Source organism: Benincasa hispida, chromosome 1 (genome assembly GCF_027475165.1).
Source record: "Benincasa hispida cultivar pf3 chromosome 1, pf3_genome.v1.1, whole genome shotgun sequence".
Taxonomy (NCBI): domain Eukaryota; kingdom Viridiplantae; phylum Streptophyta; class Magnoliopsida; order Cucurbitales; family Cucurbitaceae; genus Benincasa; species Benincasa hispida.
Window position 1 is genome coordinate 2,284,812 of NC_143478.1, and position 16,321 is coordinate 2,301,132.

Genomic DNA, 16,321 nt, shown 5'->3' on the forward strand with positions numbered 1-16,321 from the left:
GTGTTCTTGTGAGAAGAGCGTTCCTATTGAATTTCTTATCGAAATATTGCACTTGACTGAATTTATTATTTTAGTACAAACAATCAATTGATGTTACTCGTCGTTAAAGTTTTCCATTGTTTTGATAGTTGAAAAAGGGATAACCTTCTCTTCCCAAAGAGATTTGTTATGTTTTATATGCTTTCTTTTTTAAGGAAAAAGGGAGCAACCTCCCCCACTCCCTCTCCAATATACTACTAGCCTGCTATAATTTGAATTATGATGAGGAATTTCAACCTCTATATAAAAATATTTATATATTACATAGTAGTTACCGTCTATATTAAACACACGGATATATATTATGTAATGTAGATTGCTACTATATTCCAGAAATAAATTAATATATGAAAGCATCACTCAAACGAAGGAAACAAAAAAAAATATGAAAAGAATGACTTTTTTACTCATCAAATTTTTAGGAATAGATAGCTTCAGTCTCTAAACTTTCAAGTAAAAAAAATTGGAAATCTTTCGGAGAAATTTTCGCTACTATAGTAGTATGAAAAATTTTCCATACTATCATTAACTGCTTGTCACAAAAATATAATTTGAGAATTATATGGAGTCTACAAAATAAATGAATATAATTTACTGATGTGTCAGATTATGAATAGAAGTAGTAGATACTACCGTAGTAGTAGAAACTTTCCCGATATCTTTCTCTCATAATAGATCTTGTTTAGTACAAATGAATACTTCTTCCCTAATACTTTTACCTATACTAGCGAGTTGATTTCATCACATTCACACTCCCATATCACACATTTATTATTATTATTATTATTAAGAATCGAATTTTCATTGAGAAAGAAAGAATGAATACAAGCCCATATAAAGGAGGGACTCCAAGTCAAGTGTACAATGAGACTTACTCTATACTTAATGAAATTTTGTTGAGTTCAAAATCTATCATGATATCAAAAGATAGATCTATAGAATGCTAACACCCTAAAGAGAGTGATGAAAGGATGGTTACTAGTTCCTTCACTTCCTTTGATAATCGTGCATTCGTAGTGATAATGTTAGTTTCGCTATGCCAATTGCAAATTTATTTAACTACCACTACAAATTCTAAAGTCAATCTAGGTACTAGTTGTAGAAGAACAAGATAAGTTATAGTGTAGACTAATTTTCTTGAATCAAATCTTCGAAGATATATCTTGTTTGTTATGGAAAACATATCTTTAACAACTTAAGGATCCTATTTTATGGGTTCAAATTCGGGGAGAAAACTGAGATTTGCCTCACTTTTTGAAAATGGGGTTTTTCACCATTTATTGATGTCAAATTTGGGTGAGATTACCTAAAGGAACTTCGCGCACGTGAAATGGACTTTCTCGCTTTCCTACTCTTGCTCACTTATTCTATCTCTCTCCCTTTCCTCTCACAAATCGCTCTCCTCTTGCCCTTTCTCTCACAATCTTGCCACTTACTCTCGCTCTGCAACACAAATTGAATAGAGAGAGAAGAAGAAGAAAAGACGGCCAGAACTTGTGTGTGGTCTTGTCAAAGTTGATCGTACTAGAGAAGAAGAGCACCAGCGAAGAAGAAGAACAAGAGAAAGAAGAAATAAGAGTAATTTTGTAAAATTACTTGATGATGAGGTAAGCAAAATGTCAAAGTTTTTTTTTTTTTAAACACCATTATTTAATTGGATGTTGTGCCATCTTGTTCTTCATGATGACGTTGACAAAAAACAGAATTAAAAGATCAAAATTCTTAAGTTTTAAAAGTGGGGCAAAAATCATTTTAGACCTTGAGTAGGGTCTTTTAATAATTTCCCCCTATTTTATGGATACAAACCAGCCTTTGTAGAAACTAACAATAACTAATGATTAAAACAAAAGACCTTTATTTTGGGATAAGAGAGATATAACTAATTCTTTAACCTTGGTAAAAGCCAAAACCTACAAAGGAGAGCACAGTCTAAAAAAGAAGGGTAATTAACAAAACATCAAGAGCTACTTAAGTACCACACTAGTGGTCTAACCGATGTGGGATAAAGGTAATCACATCCCGATGATACTTCATTCAAAAATACCCGATACCCGGTCAAAACCCTCTACTGGTGCTCCTTCATAGAATGTGACTCTGATACTAACATATTAGATATTTAAGTGTCTTGGAGAACCACAACCCAAAAGCCAACTATTAAAGTCATTTAAGTACCACATTGATCGTCCTATATTTATCGATGTGGGACAAAAGTTATCCATATTACTTGATTCCTAACCTTATCACTTCAAATATCCAGAAGTCAAACCAACACAAATAAAACAAAACAAAGGTACCTTGTCGTCTCAAGAAATCAAGTTTGAAAGACTTGATATGCCTTTTTTTCTCTCTATGCAAAGTAACAGCTAAAAAACGAGAGAGAAGGGAATGGTAATCACATTATATTAGAGACAAATTGTACGGTAAAGGGTGCAAAAGTCAGTAATGAAAAGAATGTAGTTTTGGTGCAACAACCAATCTTCCATATATATGATGTAGGAGTTATAATAATCTATTGTTAGTAAATACTTTTATTATTAGTTGATGATTTGATGTAGCTGATCATAGTTGTGAATACATCAACTATTAACATATTAAAAATCCAAGTACATAAATAGTCATCAAGTATGTGTTAATCAACAAACATTATAAAATTTAAGTACAACATCTCACTATCAGGCATCAATCAACCAGCATATTAAAAAACAAAAGTATATTAAGGGGTATCAAGTGTACAAATTGTGTATCAAGAAAGGGTACCAAGTGTACATCAGTAGTGTATCAATAGACATCAAGTGTATCAGGTACATTAGAGGTATCAAGTGTAAGTATATTAAGTGTGTATTGAAGGTATCAGATGTATTCGTACATTTTTTACATTTCTTGTTTTAAATCATGGGCTGACTTTTTTTTAAACAAAACTAAAAGGTTTGGGCTATGGGTCTAAAATTAGTAACTTATACCGCCTATTTTGCAACTAGCCCTTCTATATATATATATCGTAGGATTATCTCTCCTCCAATCATTGCAATCACTTACCATCTACCTTGCAAAGGTGTTTTTGTCATTTTTTTAAATAACAATTTAACTCTAAAATAGGATATTTACACTTCCAATTTATCAATATACATTTTGATGGAGACAATATGAAAAAGATATCGTGTTTTGAAGAAGTGAGATGTCATTGTTCTGTTCGTTTTTACGTTAGAATATTAGGCTGAATATAAGTCTTGAACGTGATCGGACCAAGTCGACATATAACAATCGGGTAAACAAATCCATCTTGATTCAAATTACGGAGGATAATAATGTATTATGATCGCTTTTTGAGATTTCAAATTCAAACTTCCTAATGATCTATGTCAAATGTCAATATCTATCAAAGGTAATTTACTTAAGATCTTTAAATTTTAATTTTAAAGTTAAAACACTTCTTAAGAATCATCAGATTGTTAGAGGTTTACGTTATTTTCTACCATCTGTGTTGATTATGAAAATAAAATGTATGCATTCGATTGATAGCAAACTTTTCTAACATCCCCTGCCTATTTTTTTTTTTTATTTATAGTTTAAAAAAACTTTAAAAATCAATTTTATAATAATATTTACACGTGTTTTGTTTCCTTGTTTTTTTATCTATATTCTAATGACGCTTTTAGAATTTAAGGCAAAATTAAAGAAGAAATTAAAGAAAGAGTAATTATTTTAGATGGTAAAATTGCTGAAAATATGTTCAAGTATAGTAAAATGTATCTTTAATGATACACCGAGATAGATATATCAGTGAACGATAATGATATTTTACTATATTTATATATAGATTGATTCATTTTTTCTTATTTCAAAACAACCCAAAAAAAATTATTTCAAACCCGATTTTATTTTTAAGAGATCTTACCATTTATTGTCATTAAAAAAAAAAAAAAAAAACATAAAATGCATCTATAGGATGGTTAAGTAAAGCCGGATTAAAAAATAAATAACATAACATAAGATGAACCTATTATCACAAAGGCATTTTAGGGCATGTTTGAATTGCTAAAAAAAATGCATTTTTCAAAAAATTATTTCATAAAACACTCATGTGTTTGTTTAACTTTTTCTCAAAAGTGTAATTATATGCAAGGCAGAATTGTGCCAACGCATTTTCCTACACAAAATACCATGCGATCGCAATGTTCTCAAAATGCTTTTGGACACGATTTTACATATTTTTACTATCGCAATCCTACATTGTTTTATATCTTTGCGTTGTAATAACATGTGTTTTAATAAGGAGATGTTTTTTAAAGTGTTTTAATAAGGAGATGTTTCGCCCCTAACTTGAAGTTTGTGGAGTGAGTTATATTATTGTCTACTCTTCGTTTCAATTATAATAATTAGTGTTTTTAACTATTGTAACCTACAATTAACTGTATTACTCTTTCATATCTCTTTTTGCGACAATGTTTACCATTTCCTTTTCTCTTGTATTTACTATTTTCTACCTAAACTAAAATAGTTTATACCCTAAACATTAATTATTATAACCCAAGTAATAATAACCAATGCCTTAAACACTCCTTAAATGTCAAAACTCCATTTTAAAAAAATGATTTCAAGTATTTCTCTTAGACCAACCTATTTCATAAACTCATTTTTTTTTCAAAAATTATTCTGAATGGTTGTTAAACGCTCAAACTTCTTTCAAAATCACATTTTCAAAGATAAACATTTAAAAAGTTAAACCAAACATATACATAATAAATGGTTCAGTAGCATCTCAATGATACATTTATGTTTATTTATCTCTTCAACGAGCTGACCAATGGTAAATTAAGTGTGGAATTTCGAATCATAATCGATTTTCAGTTAAATAACTAGTAAGAAAATTAACCAAAGGAGAAAAGGAGAAAGGAAGAAAAGAGAGATGAAGCATAGACAAAAAGCCAAAATCCATTATGTATTGTAACTTATTACAACTCACAAGGATAAGGATCGGAAGGATTGGGCTTTGAAAATGAAATAAAATAAAATAAAATTTTGTTAGTATTTTCTGGTGGGGTCAGGGGGTCATTTTCAAGTTGTGGTTGTTCCCCATTTTGTTCATAAAAGGCAATTGCAATCACTACAACTAGAATAACACCACTCCCATTATAGCAACTAAAATTATTTAATAAATATCTATAAAATACTTTCATCCATATATCAACAAATTGATCCTATAATGAGAAAATACCACCTATATAAACATTATTTACTCGTTTATATTTCATACCTTCAACAAATTTAATGATGAGCACAAGGATTTCATGGTCTCGATGGAAAAAAGAGACTATAATTAATTTTATGAAAAATTTTCAAACAATTTAGGTCACGTTTACCAAATAGTAACGAAAATTGGTGTAATCGAAATGAGATTTCATTGATGGATGAATCGTAATAGGCCTGAATTACAAACATAATTGAATTGTTTTTTATCACGTTTATCTAGAATTATGAATTTGTCATATTTTACCGTTACCATTACTATTTGACCCTAACGGTAATGGTAATAAATGTGGTAAATTCATCATTTTCACAACGTTATGGTAACAATATTTGTAATGGTAACGACACGGTAATAGTAACGACACGATAATAGTAAAGGTAGTAGATCCCACATAATTTTCAACCACAATCAGATTGAACACCTTTTATTCTTCAATCAAATTACAAGATCTTATTACAAATTTCAAGACGGAACCCACATCTCATTACAATTACGGAAAGCAGGTAAACAACAACAAAAGTAATCAACCGGGACCCACTTTTTATATTACGATTGATGGATTACTTTTCAACCAGTGTAAACGTAGCCTTAATTTATCGAATTAATGAGCATGAGGACTCCCATTCTAGCAACTAAAAAACATATTACTTATCCAACTTTCAAGTGTAGAACCTAGTCGTAGTTTCTAAAAAATATAATGATAATAAAAACTAAGTCGTAGTATGTTTTATTCAAAGTGGTCAATAAAAGTGAATGCAAACAGAGAAAGAGGAAATGACACCTAATTAGATTTAATAAGTTTATTTGATAACTAATTAGATTAAGTGATGGGTGCAAGCTAGCCCAAACACTCGGCAAAAATATCTAAACGAAACGAACAATGACAGACCAATAAAGTGGATTCATAGGCTCCATGACAATTTATTCAATAGAATAGACAATGCACTCTCCAATGGAAAAATGGCAAAGCAATTCAGCATAGACACATATGTGTGTGTTTATTAGCAAAATTTCCATCAATATACAGATGAAGTACTCAAGGTAAGTTGTGGTGAAGTCATCTCTAAGCTAAGGTATTTAATAAGTTATAGATTTACCTACCTAATTATCCAAGAATGAACAACATTATACACGGTTACAACGTACCAAGAAGAACTCATCGCAACAGGGTATGAGTGACTCCGAAGAATCATAGAACAATTATAGGAAGTAACTGCAAATCCTAGTCAGGCTCTACTTATTGTATCATAGAAACAGAAAACCCTATATGAACTGTTAGAAAAGCTTTGAAATTACCTCTATTGTCAAAGAGATAGGCCCGATCTTCCATCATGTGGCTCCTTGTATAAATTTGCCCTGTAATTAGAACTTGCCTCTTCACTTTCGGGACAACCTGGTCTTTCGGTAAGGAACTGTTCCCAGAAACCGTCATTGGCTGGAGGTCCATTATTTTTATTCGAGGTCTCTTGAGGACAAATCAGAGTAGTCCTCTCGTCAAGATTTATGTTCTTAGTGAACAGTCTCGCATCTGATTCTTTTCCATTTGAATTTACTTTTGAATCTGGGGATTTTCGAGCATTTTGACCCAGTTGTGGCATTCGAACCGAACAAGCAGTGTCACTGATTCGCAGGGACGACGATGCTAGAGTGAGATTCAATTGACATGAGATGTGACTTTCTCCATCTTCTTTGGAACTAACACTTGGTTGCAATGAGTGTAGATGTGGACTCTCGTCATTAGGCGATTTCCCTGACAACGATGAATCCCTCTTCAATATAAACGATGTTCCAGTGTCTGAGAGATCTAATGTTTCAGCTACAAAATGAAGATTTTCTTGGACAGCTCTAGTATCAAGCTTTGACATATGTCTTTGTGAACTTCCCCCTTCTTCATTTGAACTCTGAGTGCTACGTGAAATTAAGTTGATATCTGATGCACATGAAGTTTCTAACCTCAGCTTATGTGAAAAATCTTGATGAAAAATATTACCAGACTCAGATCTGGAACTACTATGGTTATCTAAAAAACTATTTTCTATGACCAGCGGTGAAAGATCAGCCGAAGGCAGTCGTCTCTTCTTTTTAAATGCTGTAAAGTCCATAGACTCGACCCTTCGAGCAAGATGTTCAACAAAAGAAGGGTTCTGGACAGCCTTTTCTAAAAATGCCAATAAATTCTTCTGTCTTTTTTCCATGCTTTCCACCTTCACTGTTAGATCTTGCAACTGAAGTTTAGCAGTCGATTTTTGCTGTTTGAATCTTGATATATTGGCTTCAAGTGTAGTTTTTTCACGTGATAGCCTCTCTATTTCATCTTCAAAAGCAGCTCTTTCTGGATCTACATGAGATCCTTGAGGATTACTGTGACTGTGAATTGGTTTTCGACGGTGGATGTTTTTCAGCAGATGCTTTTGATCCTTTATGAAATCTTCATTTGCAAATTCCCACTTCTCAGAATCAATCTTTCGAAACCCCTGCCAACAAAATTTTCAGAACTGGCAAGTTTAGGCTACTTCATTTGCAAATTTCTCGCACTATTGATTGGTCCCTTTTTCAAAACGAAAGAATAATACGACTTCCTTATAAAATGATGTGTACAACAGAAACCATTCAATAGATTCTAGCATGATAGATGGAAAGATCGTTCCCAATACATAAATGACCATATAGAGGTAAAGAAACCATATGGGTACCCTGCAAACCAATTCCATCCAAAAGCCCCATTCCTTTAGGAGTATAGGAATCACGCAACAATAAATTGGGAGTGCAAGGGGAAGTGGAAATAATTCTCTTCTGGTAGTAGCTAAACTAGAGAGATCTGTTAGAAAAAAAAAAATCTCAGAAAACTTAACTGAGAAGGTGACGGTTTCATAATCTCGGAGCTAATAGATTAGCATGATAGAATAGAATTAACATACAAAAATTGGTTTATCAACACAACTCGTGGTAGGCAAATAGTTAAATCCCTACAAGTTACATCAATTGAAGCTCATAAATACAAAACAGAATTGAATAGGAATGAATACAGAACAATTAAGAATTGCTAAAACGCATGAGATGAATGTATAAACACAAACAAACATACTAAGTAAATGAGAGAGGGAAACAACAATAAAATTGATAATTACGCAATAAGGAACATACTCCACAACCAATTATAGGAAGAAACGAAATTAAATCATAGAAGTGAACGAAAGAGGAATCTTCAAAAGCTTACATAGGTATTAAGCTGCCGAATGAAGCTGGAGAAGTTGCTGTGCTTGAAAAACGTGGGAAGAAGAAGGCGGGCGAATTCAGGGGGATTCCAGACCACAAAGCTCTTCTTCGAAGAGGTCCACGACACGATCTCATCGGTGGTTGAGTCGTCAACCATATCGTAGGTCTTGATGAGAAACGGCGCCGGACCAGCGCCGCCGGTGGTTCCGCCGCCAGTAGCTGCCTCCATTAGCTGAGAAGGACGGCGGATCAGGATCTGAATCGATCGACGGAAGCGGTTGAAATCGAATTGAAAGGGAGAATTGGAGATGAAGATTACGCGGAGGGAGAGGGTGAAGATGGTGGGAAGTTTTTGGTGTGTAATCGACAGGTGAGGTTCTACGAGATTGACTTCGCACCACCCGCTGCTTGGTTGTTCTCTTTTTTTTTTTCTTTTTTTTTTCTTCTCTCGTTATTTCTTTTTCTTTAAATAAAAATTAAATTTGAGAAAAAAGGGCTACCTAAGATTTGTCTTCGCGACCTTGGTAAACGGTGTGGGGTTGTTGGATTTTGTTTTTATTTTTTCCCCCTTTTTCCTTCTATTTGATTGGGTTTAGGAGATTTGAGGGCGTTTGAGTAATTTGATAGATTTGACATAGTTAAAATGTTTTGGCCAAATTATCTTGAAATTTGTATTTTATGTCCATAATATCTTTTTGGTTTTGAGTTTTCAAGAATAGGTTTTAAAAGTCTCTGTTAATAAAATCATTAAAATTGTGATGTGTCAAAATGACTTGAAAAAAATATACATTTTAATTATTTTTCCTCTTCTCTCCTAGGGTCTCCCTTTCCCTCCGTTATTTTTTTCTCTATCGTTTTTTTTAGCAACTTTTCCTTCCATATACTAACTTGTTGCCAGTTTTATTTAAAATTCCTCTCTTTACAGTCTCAACCCTTCTCTTTGACATTATTTTTGTGAGGCAAAGGTAGCTCTGAAACTACCCTCGAATTTATAAGATTATCTCTCTCTCTTTCCTTCAAGATTCTCGAGAGAGAAAGTCTTGTAGTGAAAGAGAGTTTTTTTTCGCGTGATTATATGTAATTCTCATGAATCGTAAGAACCAATTTCTGTAAGACAACTTTGGAGCAAAAAAGAAAGGGGAAAAGAATATGGGAGAGAGTAGAAAACAAGCTTAAACCTCTGAAACTGCCATCTGAGCAAGGTTAATGTGAATGAAAGCTTGTGGAGCTAGAAAAAAAACTGCAGGTGTTAGGTGAAGAAGATAAGGATGAAGCCTAAGTAACACATTTAAGTTTTTGTAGCTGGAGGAAAATATTGCATTTGTCTGGAAAATGAGAAAGATGGAGAGAGAACGAAAAGGGAGGAGAAAACCAGACTTCATAGCTCAGATAGAAGATGAGAACATGGAGAAAGAGGAGGGAAGGAAGAGAGAAGAAGAGAGAAGAGGAAAAATAATTATATATATATATTTCCAAGTCATCTCGACACATCAATATTTACTCATTTTTAGCATTAAATTGAGTGAATTTATTAGTATAAGACTTTTTAAACCTATTTTTGAAAACTAGGGACTAAAATGGTAAATTTGAAACATTAAAAATTAATGTACATATTCTTGAAAACTCATGGACTAAAAAAGTTTTTTTCCTAATTTTTATGTTTTCAAAAATTTCAAAAATACTCATAAAACTTTCTTTTAAGAAAGTATAATCATAATGTTTAATTATTGGTTTTGGATAGAAACCGTTAATGTTTTGTTTCAAAAATATCTCTTAACTTCCAAAATTTTCAAAATTACCCTTTTAACTTAAAACAAGTTTTCAAAAATACCTTACTATTAGTATATGAACACAAACTATTGATACTCATTTAAAAAATATCATTGAACTTTCAAAAGTTGCATAAATTTTATTAATCTTACAAAAAAAAAATAACCGTTGATATGTTGATCAATTTGTTTGAAGTCTTATTGAGTTTGGAAGTAATCAATTTTAAAACACAAAATATATAAATGTTTTATTTTCATATAGATGCTCTCGTTTTTTTTCCAATTTGTCCAATTCTTACCGAAATTTTCTTGCAACAAAATATAAACTAAATTCCGACAAAAATCTCTCAAAATTCCAAAATAAAGTCTCCCACTAAAAATGACCAAACTGATAAATGGTTACAAAAACTAAGTATTTGGTTATTAAGATACATTTGACTACTAACATGCAATCTTATTAAGTCCCAAGGTTCCGTTGGTGCTTCCATTATTATTTTTCTTGGTGTTACAATCTACATACCTTTATTGAACGAGCAACTTTTTTAAAAAAAAAACGAGATAAACGAAGGTCAAGCAGTCAATAAGAAAATAAGTAAAACCAGAGAAAAATAAAGAAACTAGAGAAGTGTTAGATCATAAATTGAAGTTGGAGAGAGATATAATGGAGGTGAGAATATTTTTAACCTTTAAAAAAGAAGTAGATACTAATGAACTTTTTTAAAGTTCAAAAGTATTTTTTCCAATGAGATATTATCGATTTATGTTCACACTAAAAGTAAGTATTTTAAAAAAAAATGAAGTTTAAGGGTGTTTTTAAAACTTTCAAAAAATCATGAGTAATTTTTAAACAAAACACAAACGGTTTTCATTCAAAACCAACGATAAAAGCATTTTTAAACTATTTTAAAAGTTTGTGGGTATTTTTTTTAAACGGTTGAAAGTTATGGGGTATTTTAAAATAAAATTTTATAACCTTTTTCAATTTATATATTTAAAAAAAATGTTGTTTCAATATCTTATTTTATTCATTTTTATCAGCTATCGCTTTGCTGCAAAAGTAAGCATAGCTTGTTAGTTACCAAAATATATATGATTCGAATTTTCCCACCCCCATTGTACTTTAAAAAAATATCATTATATTTCTCTAAGATTTCCTCCATTGTTTTTTGCTTTTTGTATTTCCCCTCTAGATCCATTCTCTATTTCGTCTCGAGCGATAGTAACACTCACTTTCTTGTATTTTGCTTCAATGACAACACACAACGACAACGAGCACAACGAGCATAGTTGTTTATTCTTCATCCGAGAACATGAGATGGGTAGTTTATTGTTCAATTTTAGCTCATGTACAATTTTGGTCCCTTATTTATGAGTTTGTTTTATTTTCGTATATATATATATATACTTTCAAGATCTTGACTTAGTTTGTTCGATTTTAGTCCATATGTTTTTAAAATATTAAGTTAGTTTGTCCAATTTTAGTCCATATACTATCAACGTATTTAATTTAGTCCATATACTATCAATGTATTTAATTTAGTCCATACCGATAGATTATTGTTGGTTTTTTTCCTTCGAAAACATAACTGTGAGTATGTTGACTGTAAAATTTGAAAACACGCATTATTCACTAAATTAATGACAAAATTTCAAATCATCAAATTTGGGATCAATTAAGAGTTAATGTATCCCAAATTGAAATTGAAGACAAATTTCGATGTCGCCACGTGGTTTCATGAATCAGATAAAATTTAATTTGGTCCAATTTAATATTATTATTTGGATTAAAGTCTCTAAACCCAAAAATAAGTTGAATTTCTCCCAAATGTTAAATCAAGCCTAAATCCAATTAACTGGGCCCAAGAACCAGACACATGAGTCAACCTAGCCTAAGCCCATGGACCCACTAGAGAGCTTTATAAATAGAGAACAATTTCTCATTTGTGGGATCAGGAATTTTATATTCTAGAGGACCTAGAGAGAATTTTAAATTTTATATTCTAGTGGACCTAGAGAGAATTTTTCCAAATCAAGGTACACATTCGACTGGATCAAGTACTAAAAGATCAAATTATCCAATCCTAGAGATCGAACCACGTCAAATCAACATCAACACCAACTCAAGTTCAACTCCACGAAACAAGTTTCTCTGAAAGCCTCGTGTGAACATTAATCCTCCAAGCAGATCATCAAGCCAGGTCGATCATTCAAAAGATCAATAAGACCGATCATCCAAGAAGATCAACAAGTCCAAAGACCGATCATCCAAGAAGATCATCAAGCCAAAGATCGATCATCTAAGAAGGTCAACAAGCCCAAAGACCGATCATCCAATAAGATCAACAAGCTCAAAGACCAATCATCCAATAAGATCAACAAGCCCAAAGACCGATCATCCAAGAAGATCGACAAGCCCAAAGACCGATCATCCAAGAAGATCAACAAGTCCAAAGACCGATCATCCAAGAAGATCAACAAGCCCAAAAAGGTTGATCATCCAAAAATATCAACAAGCCCAAAGGTCGATCAATAAGCCCAAAGACCGATCATCCAACAAGATCAACAAGCCCAAAGACCGATCATCCAAGAAGATCAACAAGCCCAAAAAGGTCGATCATCCAAAAATATCAACAAGCTCAAAGGTCGATCATCCAAGAAGATCAACACGTCCAACGGTCGATCATCCAAGAAATCATCAAGCCAAAGGACGATCATCCAAGAAATCATCAAGCCAAAGGACGATCATCCAAAAAAATCAACCAGCTTAAAGATTAAAATTTATTTTGAAAGCTTCAAAGAGTTGTTCTATTAGAGATTGTATTTGCTATACTAAAATTAATAAAAATACAAAAGTTCAAATTCCATGAATTAAGTTTTTCCGGAAACCCCGTGCGAACACATATAAACATAATGTATTTATTGTCAAAAAATTATTGACTTAAAAAATTAAAAAAATTATAATCAATTAAATTTCACCGTTTTTTCATAATTATTAAAATTAACTTTAATATTTCACTTCACAATTGTTTTAAATTAATTAATAGACATTAACGTCAATGAAGTGAGTATTTAGTAAAAAAGAAAAAAGTTAAAAGTGTAAAATCTGAAATATAGGAATTAAATTGAAACAAAACTCAAATTTCAAAGATAAAATTGTAACATTTTGAAAACCAAATGACTAAAATAAATACCTACTCACAATCTAAGGATGAGAAAGGTAGGACTTTGAAAATTAGAAATCAAATTAAAACAGAACTAAAATCTCAAAAGCAAAATTATAACCTATTGAAACTGAATGACTAAAGTGAAATCAAACTCAAAACTCGAGTCTCACATGATAACGATTTTGTTTTTGAAAATTAAGCTTATAGTCACTACTTCCACCTCCAAATTTCTTCATTCGTTATCTACCTTTTACCAATACTATAGAAAACCAAGCAAAATCTTGAAAACTAAAAATGTAGCTTTTAAAAACTTGCTTTTGGATTTTTTTGCTAAGAAATCAACTATTGTACTTAAAAAAAGATGCAAATAATTGCAAACAATAGGAAAGAAATAGGTTTAATTTTCAAAAATAAAAATAAAAAACAAAATGGTTACCAAAATGGACTAAATAACTAAAAACGCAACACTTTAAAACTTAGGGACCAATTTGAAACAAAACTCAAATCTCAAGGATATACTACAAATTTTTAAATTTAGAGACAAGATTGAAATTAGACTAAAAACTTAACAACTATAAATATAACATTTTAAAACTCATATACCAAATAAAAATTAGAGCGAAAACCTAAGAACCAAAAATATTTTTACCTCGCCAAATCGAGCATAGCTCAATCGACATACGAGTACGCTAATGCATGAAGTTTGTAGTTCGAATCTATATACTCAATTATACTTCATATATATAGTATAGAAATTGTCTTTTTTTCTTAAAAAAATGTCCTAGATGAAATTATTTCTCTCCCAAACCAATCCCAAATCACGTCAAAGAAAAGGGGAAAAAAAGAAGGGCTGACAAGAAAAATAGCAAATTTTAAAGTTTCATTTGAAAAAATAGCAAAAAGGTTTCAAAATTATAAAAATAACAAAACGAATTTGTATAATAGAAAATACTAATTAGTAAATGACAAAATTACCCTAAAACAACAAAATTAAGTACAAACAAGAATGCAAAGATATACTAATTTAAAAACAACTCGAATACCACAAATATACTCTACCTAAACAATCTAGAACTATAAATACACCGTATCTAAACATTTCATAAGCAAAAATTAAAAATCACCTAATATGATCCTTAACACTTTTGGTTGCCTATAGAATGTGTGTATGCGAGGGAGGATGACAACTAAACAGTGGAGGTCATTAGAAACTTTTGGATGTCCAAATCATGGACTTCTTTCAACGCGAGAAAGAGCAAAGTTGATTGCACTAGTGAAGTTGCAGTTGACAAGTGAGTATTTGAAAGAATTGCAACTTTAGGACGATGTGACTATTGGAAATATAATTGTTTTTTACAGCAAACCAGTTATACGGAGTTTCATTGTCTTCATTCCATGTGATCATTTTGCTCATAGGATCTTGAAAGCCAACTTTAAATACTATCAATCCCATAACATCATTGTTGAAAACGATGTCCAAATTAGAAACAAAAGTAGAAAACATATGTGCGAGTAAACTAGCCAAGACGATGGAATTCAAGAGAGGGTTGTTGAACCAACAATTGTAGATATGAGATTGATAGGGAGAAAAAGAGATTTTGGAGGCGGCTAAGTGAAGAAGATGAAGGATATGAGATTTAGGGTTTTTTGTTATCTTATTTTAATAATAATAATAATAATAATTTCATATTAATATTAGTAATAAAGTGAACAAAAAATATATATATATATACACATGTTTCAAACAGTTTAATTCTCATTTATATATTTCTTTTTAAGTATAACAACCCTTTATACGTGTTTCTATGTGAAAATTTGAAAACATTGAAAATATGAAAAAAAAAAACAAAAACAAAAAAAAAAAGATCAAGTTAATTTGATAAAAAAAATGTTAAAATAATGAAAAAAAATATTTAGATATATTTGAGTTTGTAACAAACATTCAAACAAACTGAAAGTTAGTTAGATAAAATCAATTTTGATTGTAAAAGATAAATTCAAATATAACTTCAAGAGAAACATGAGAAAGTTTTTATTTATTGTGATTAATTCGATAAGTAGTCAAATAAAATCTAATTTGATAATAAAATACAATAAAATACAAATATAATTTGTTGGGATTGGTGTCTTAATTCTCTCAGAGTTGTTTATGAATAAAATAAGTGTTATTTCATTTTGGCATTTACTCATATCCAATAAATAAAGCTCCTATTATAGGTAAACGTAAGCATGTATATAAGATAACCTAAATAGGTGATTGAGGTGGGATACCTGATCCTATTGACATTACGGATACAACCCGTTTTATAAGGGTTTGCAAGTATTGTAAACTACTACAGATAGCAGATCCTGACCATTTATGTGGAGAAATGCGAGCGAGGGTGTCCTATACAAAAAGTTTGTATAAGACCGGACCACGAGATGATTCGTCTCTATATATAACACCGTTGATACTGGAGACTTACATCTCACCTAAACGACCATAGGTGACATGACCTCAATCTGTTTTGGGAACTCTGCCTTTGAGGATGGTCATTTGATTAGTATGGGTGGGAGTGGCCAGATTGCTAACTCAGCAGCACCTTTTTGGCAGCTTGTCTAATCTGGGAGCTGGAAACTCAGTTACACAAGATGGAGTTCACTCCTTCCCCGAAGCAAGGGTAAGTAGATAAATTGCTCTTTTAAGGACTGATTCTATGGCTTAAACATAGTGGCCATAGCTTCTCTTTGGAGGAGATGACTCAATCATAGTAGGACTATGACTTATGTTCATTAAAGAAATCAGTGGTAGTTAAGGAGTTAGATGTAACTACAAAGGTATAACAATTATTGGTCGAGTTGTACTTACAAACGATATGTGAAGGATTGTCGCACTATTGATTGGT

The 16,321-nt window shown here is 31.5% G+C and overlaps 1 protein-coding gene across 1 annotated transcript; it reads right to left on the reverse strand.

Annotated features, from left to right (window-relative positions):
• Nucleotides 1-6,259: 6,259 nt before the first annotated feature.
• AT-HSFA5 (winged-helix DNA-binding transcription factor family protein) lies at nucleotides 6,260-9,029 on the reverse strand. Its single transcript, XM_039050776.2, has 2 exons — nucleotides 8,505-9,029; nucleotides 6,260-7,761 (listed from the first exon to the last, which is right to left on the reverse strand). The coding sequence occupies exons 1-2, from the start codon at nucleotides 8,730-8,732 to the stop codon at nucleotides 6,592-6,594; spliced, it is 1,398 nt and encodes a 465-aa protein (XP_038906704.1). The 5' UTR covers nucleotides 8,733-9,029; the 3' UTR covers nucleotides 6,260-6,591.
• Nucleotides 9,030-16,321: the final 7,292 nt, after the last annotated feature.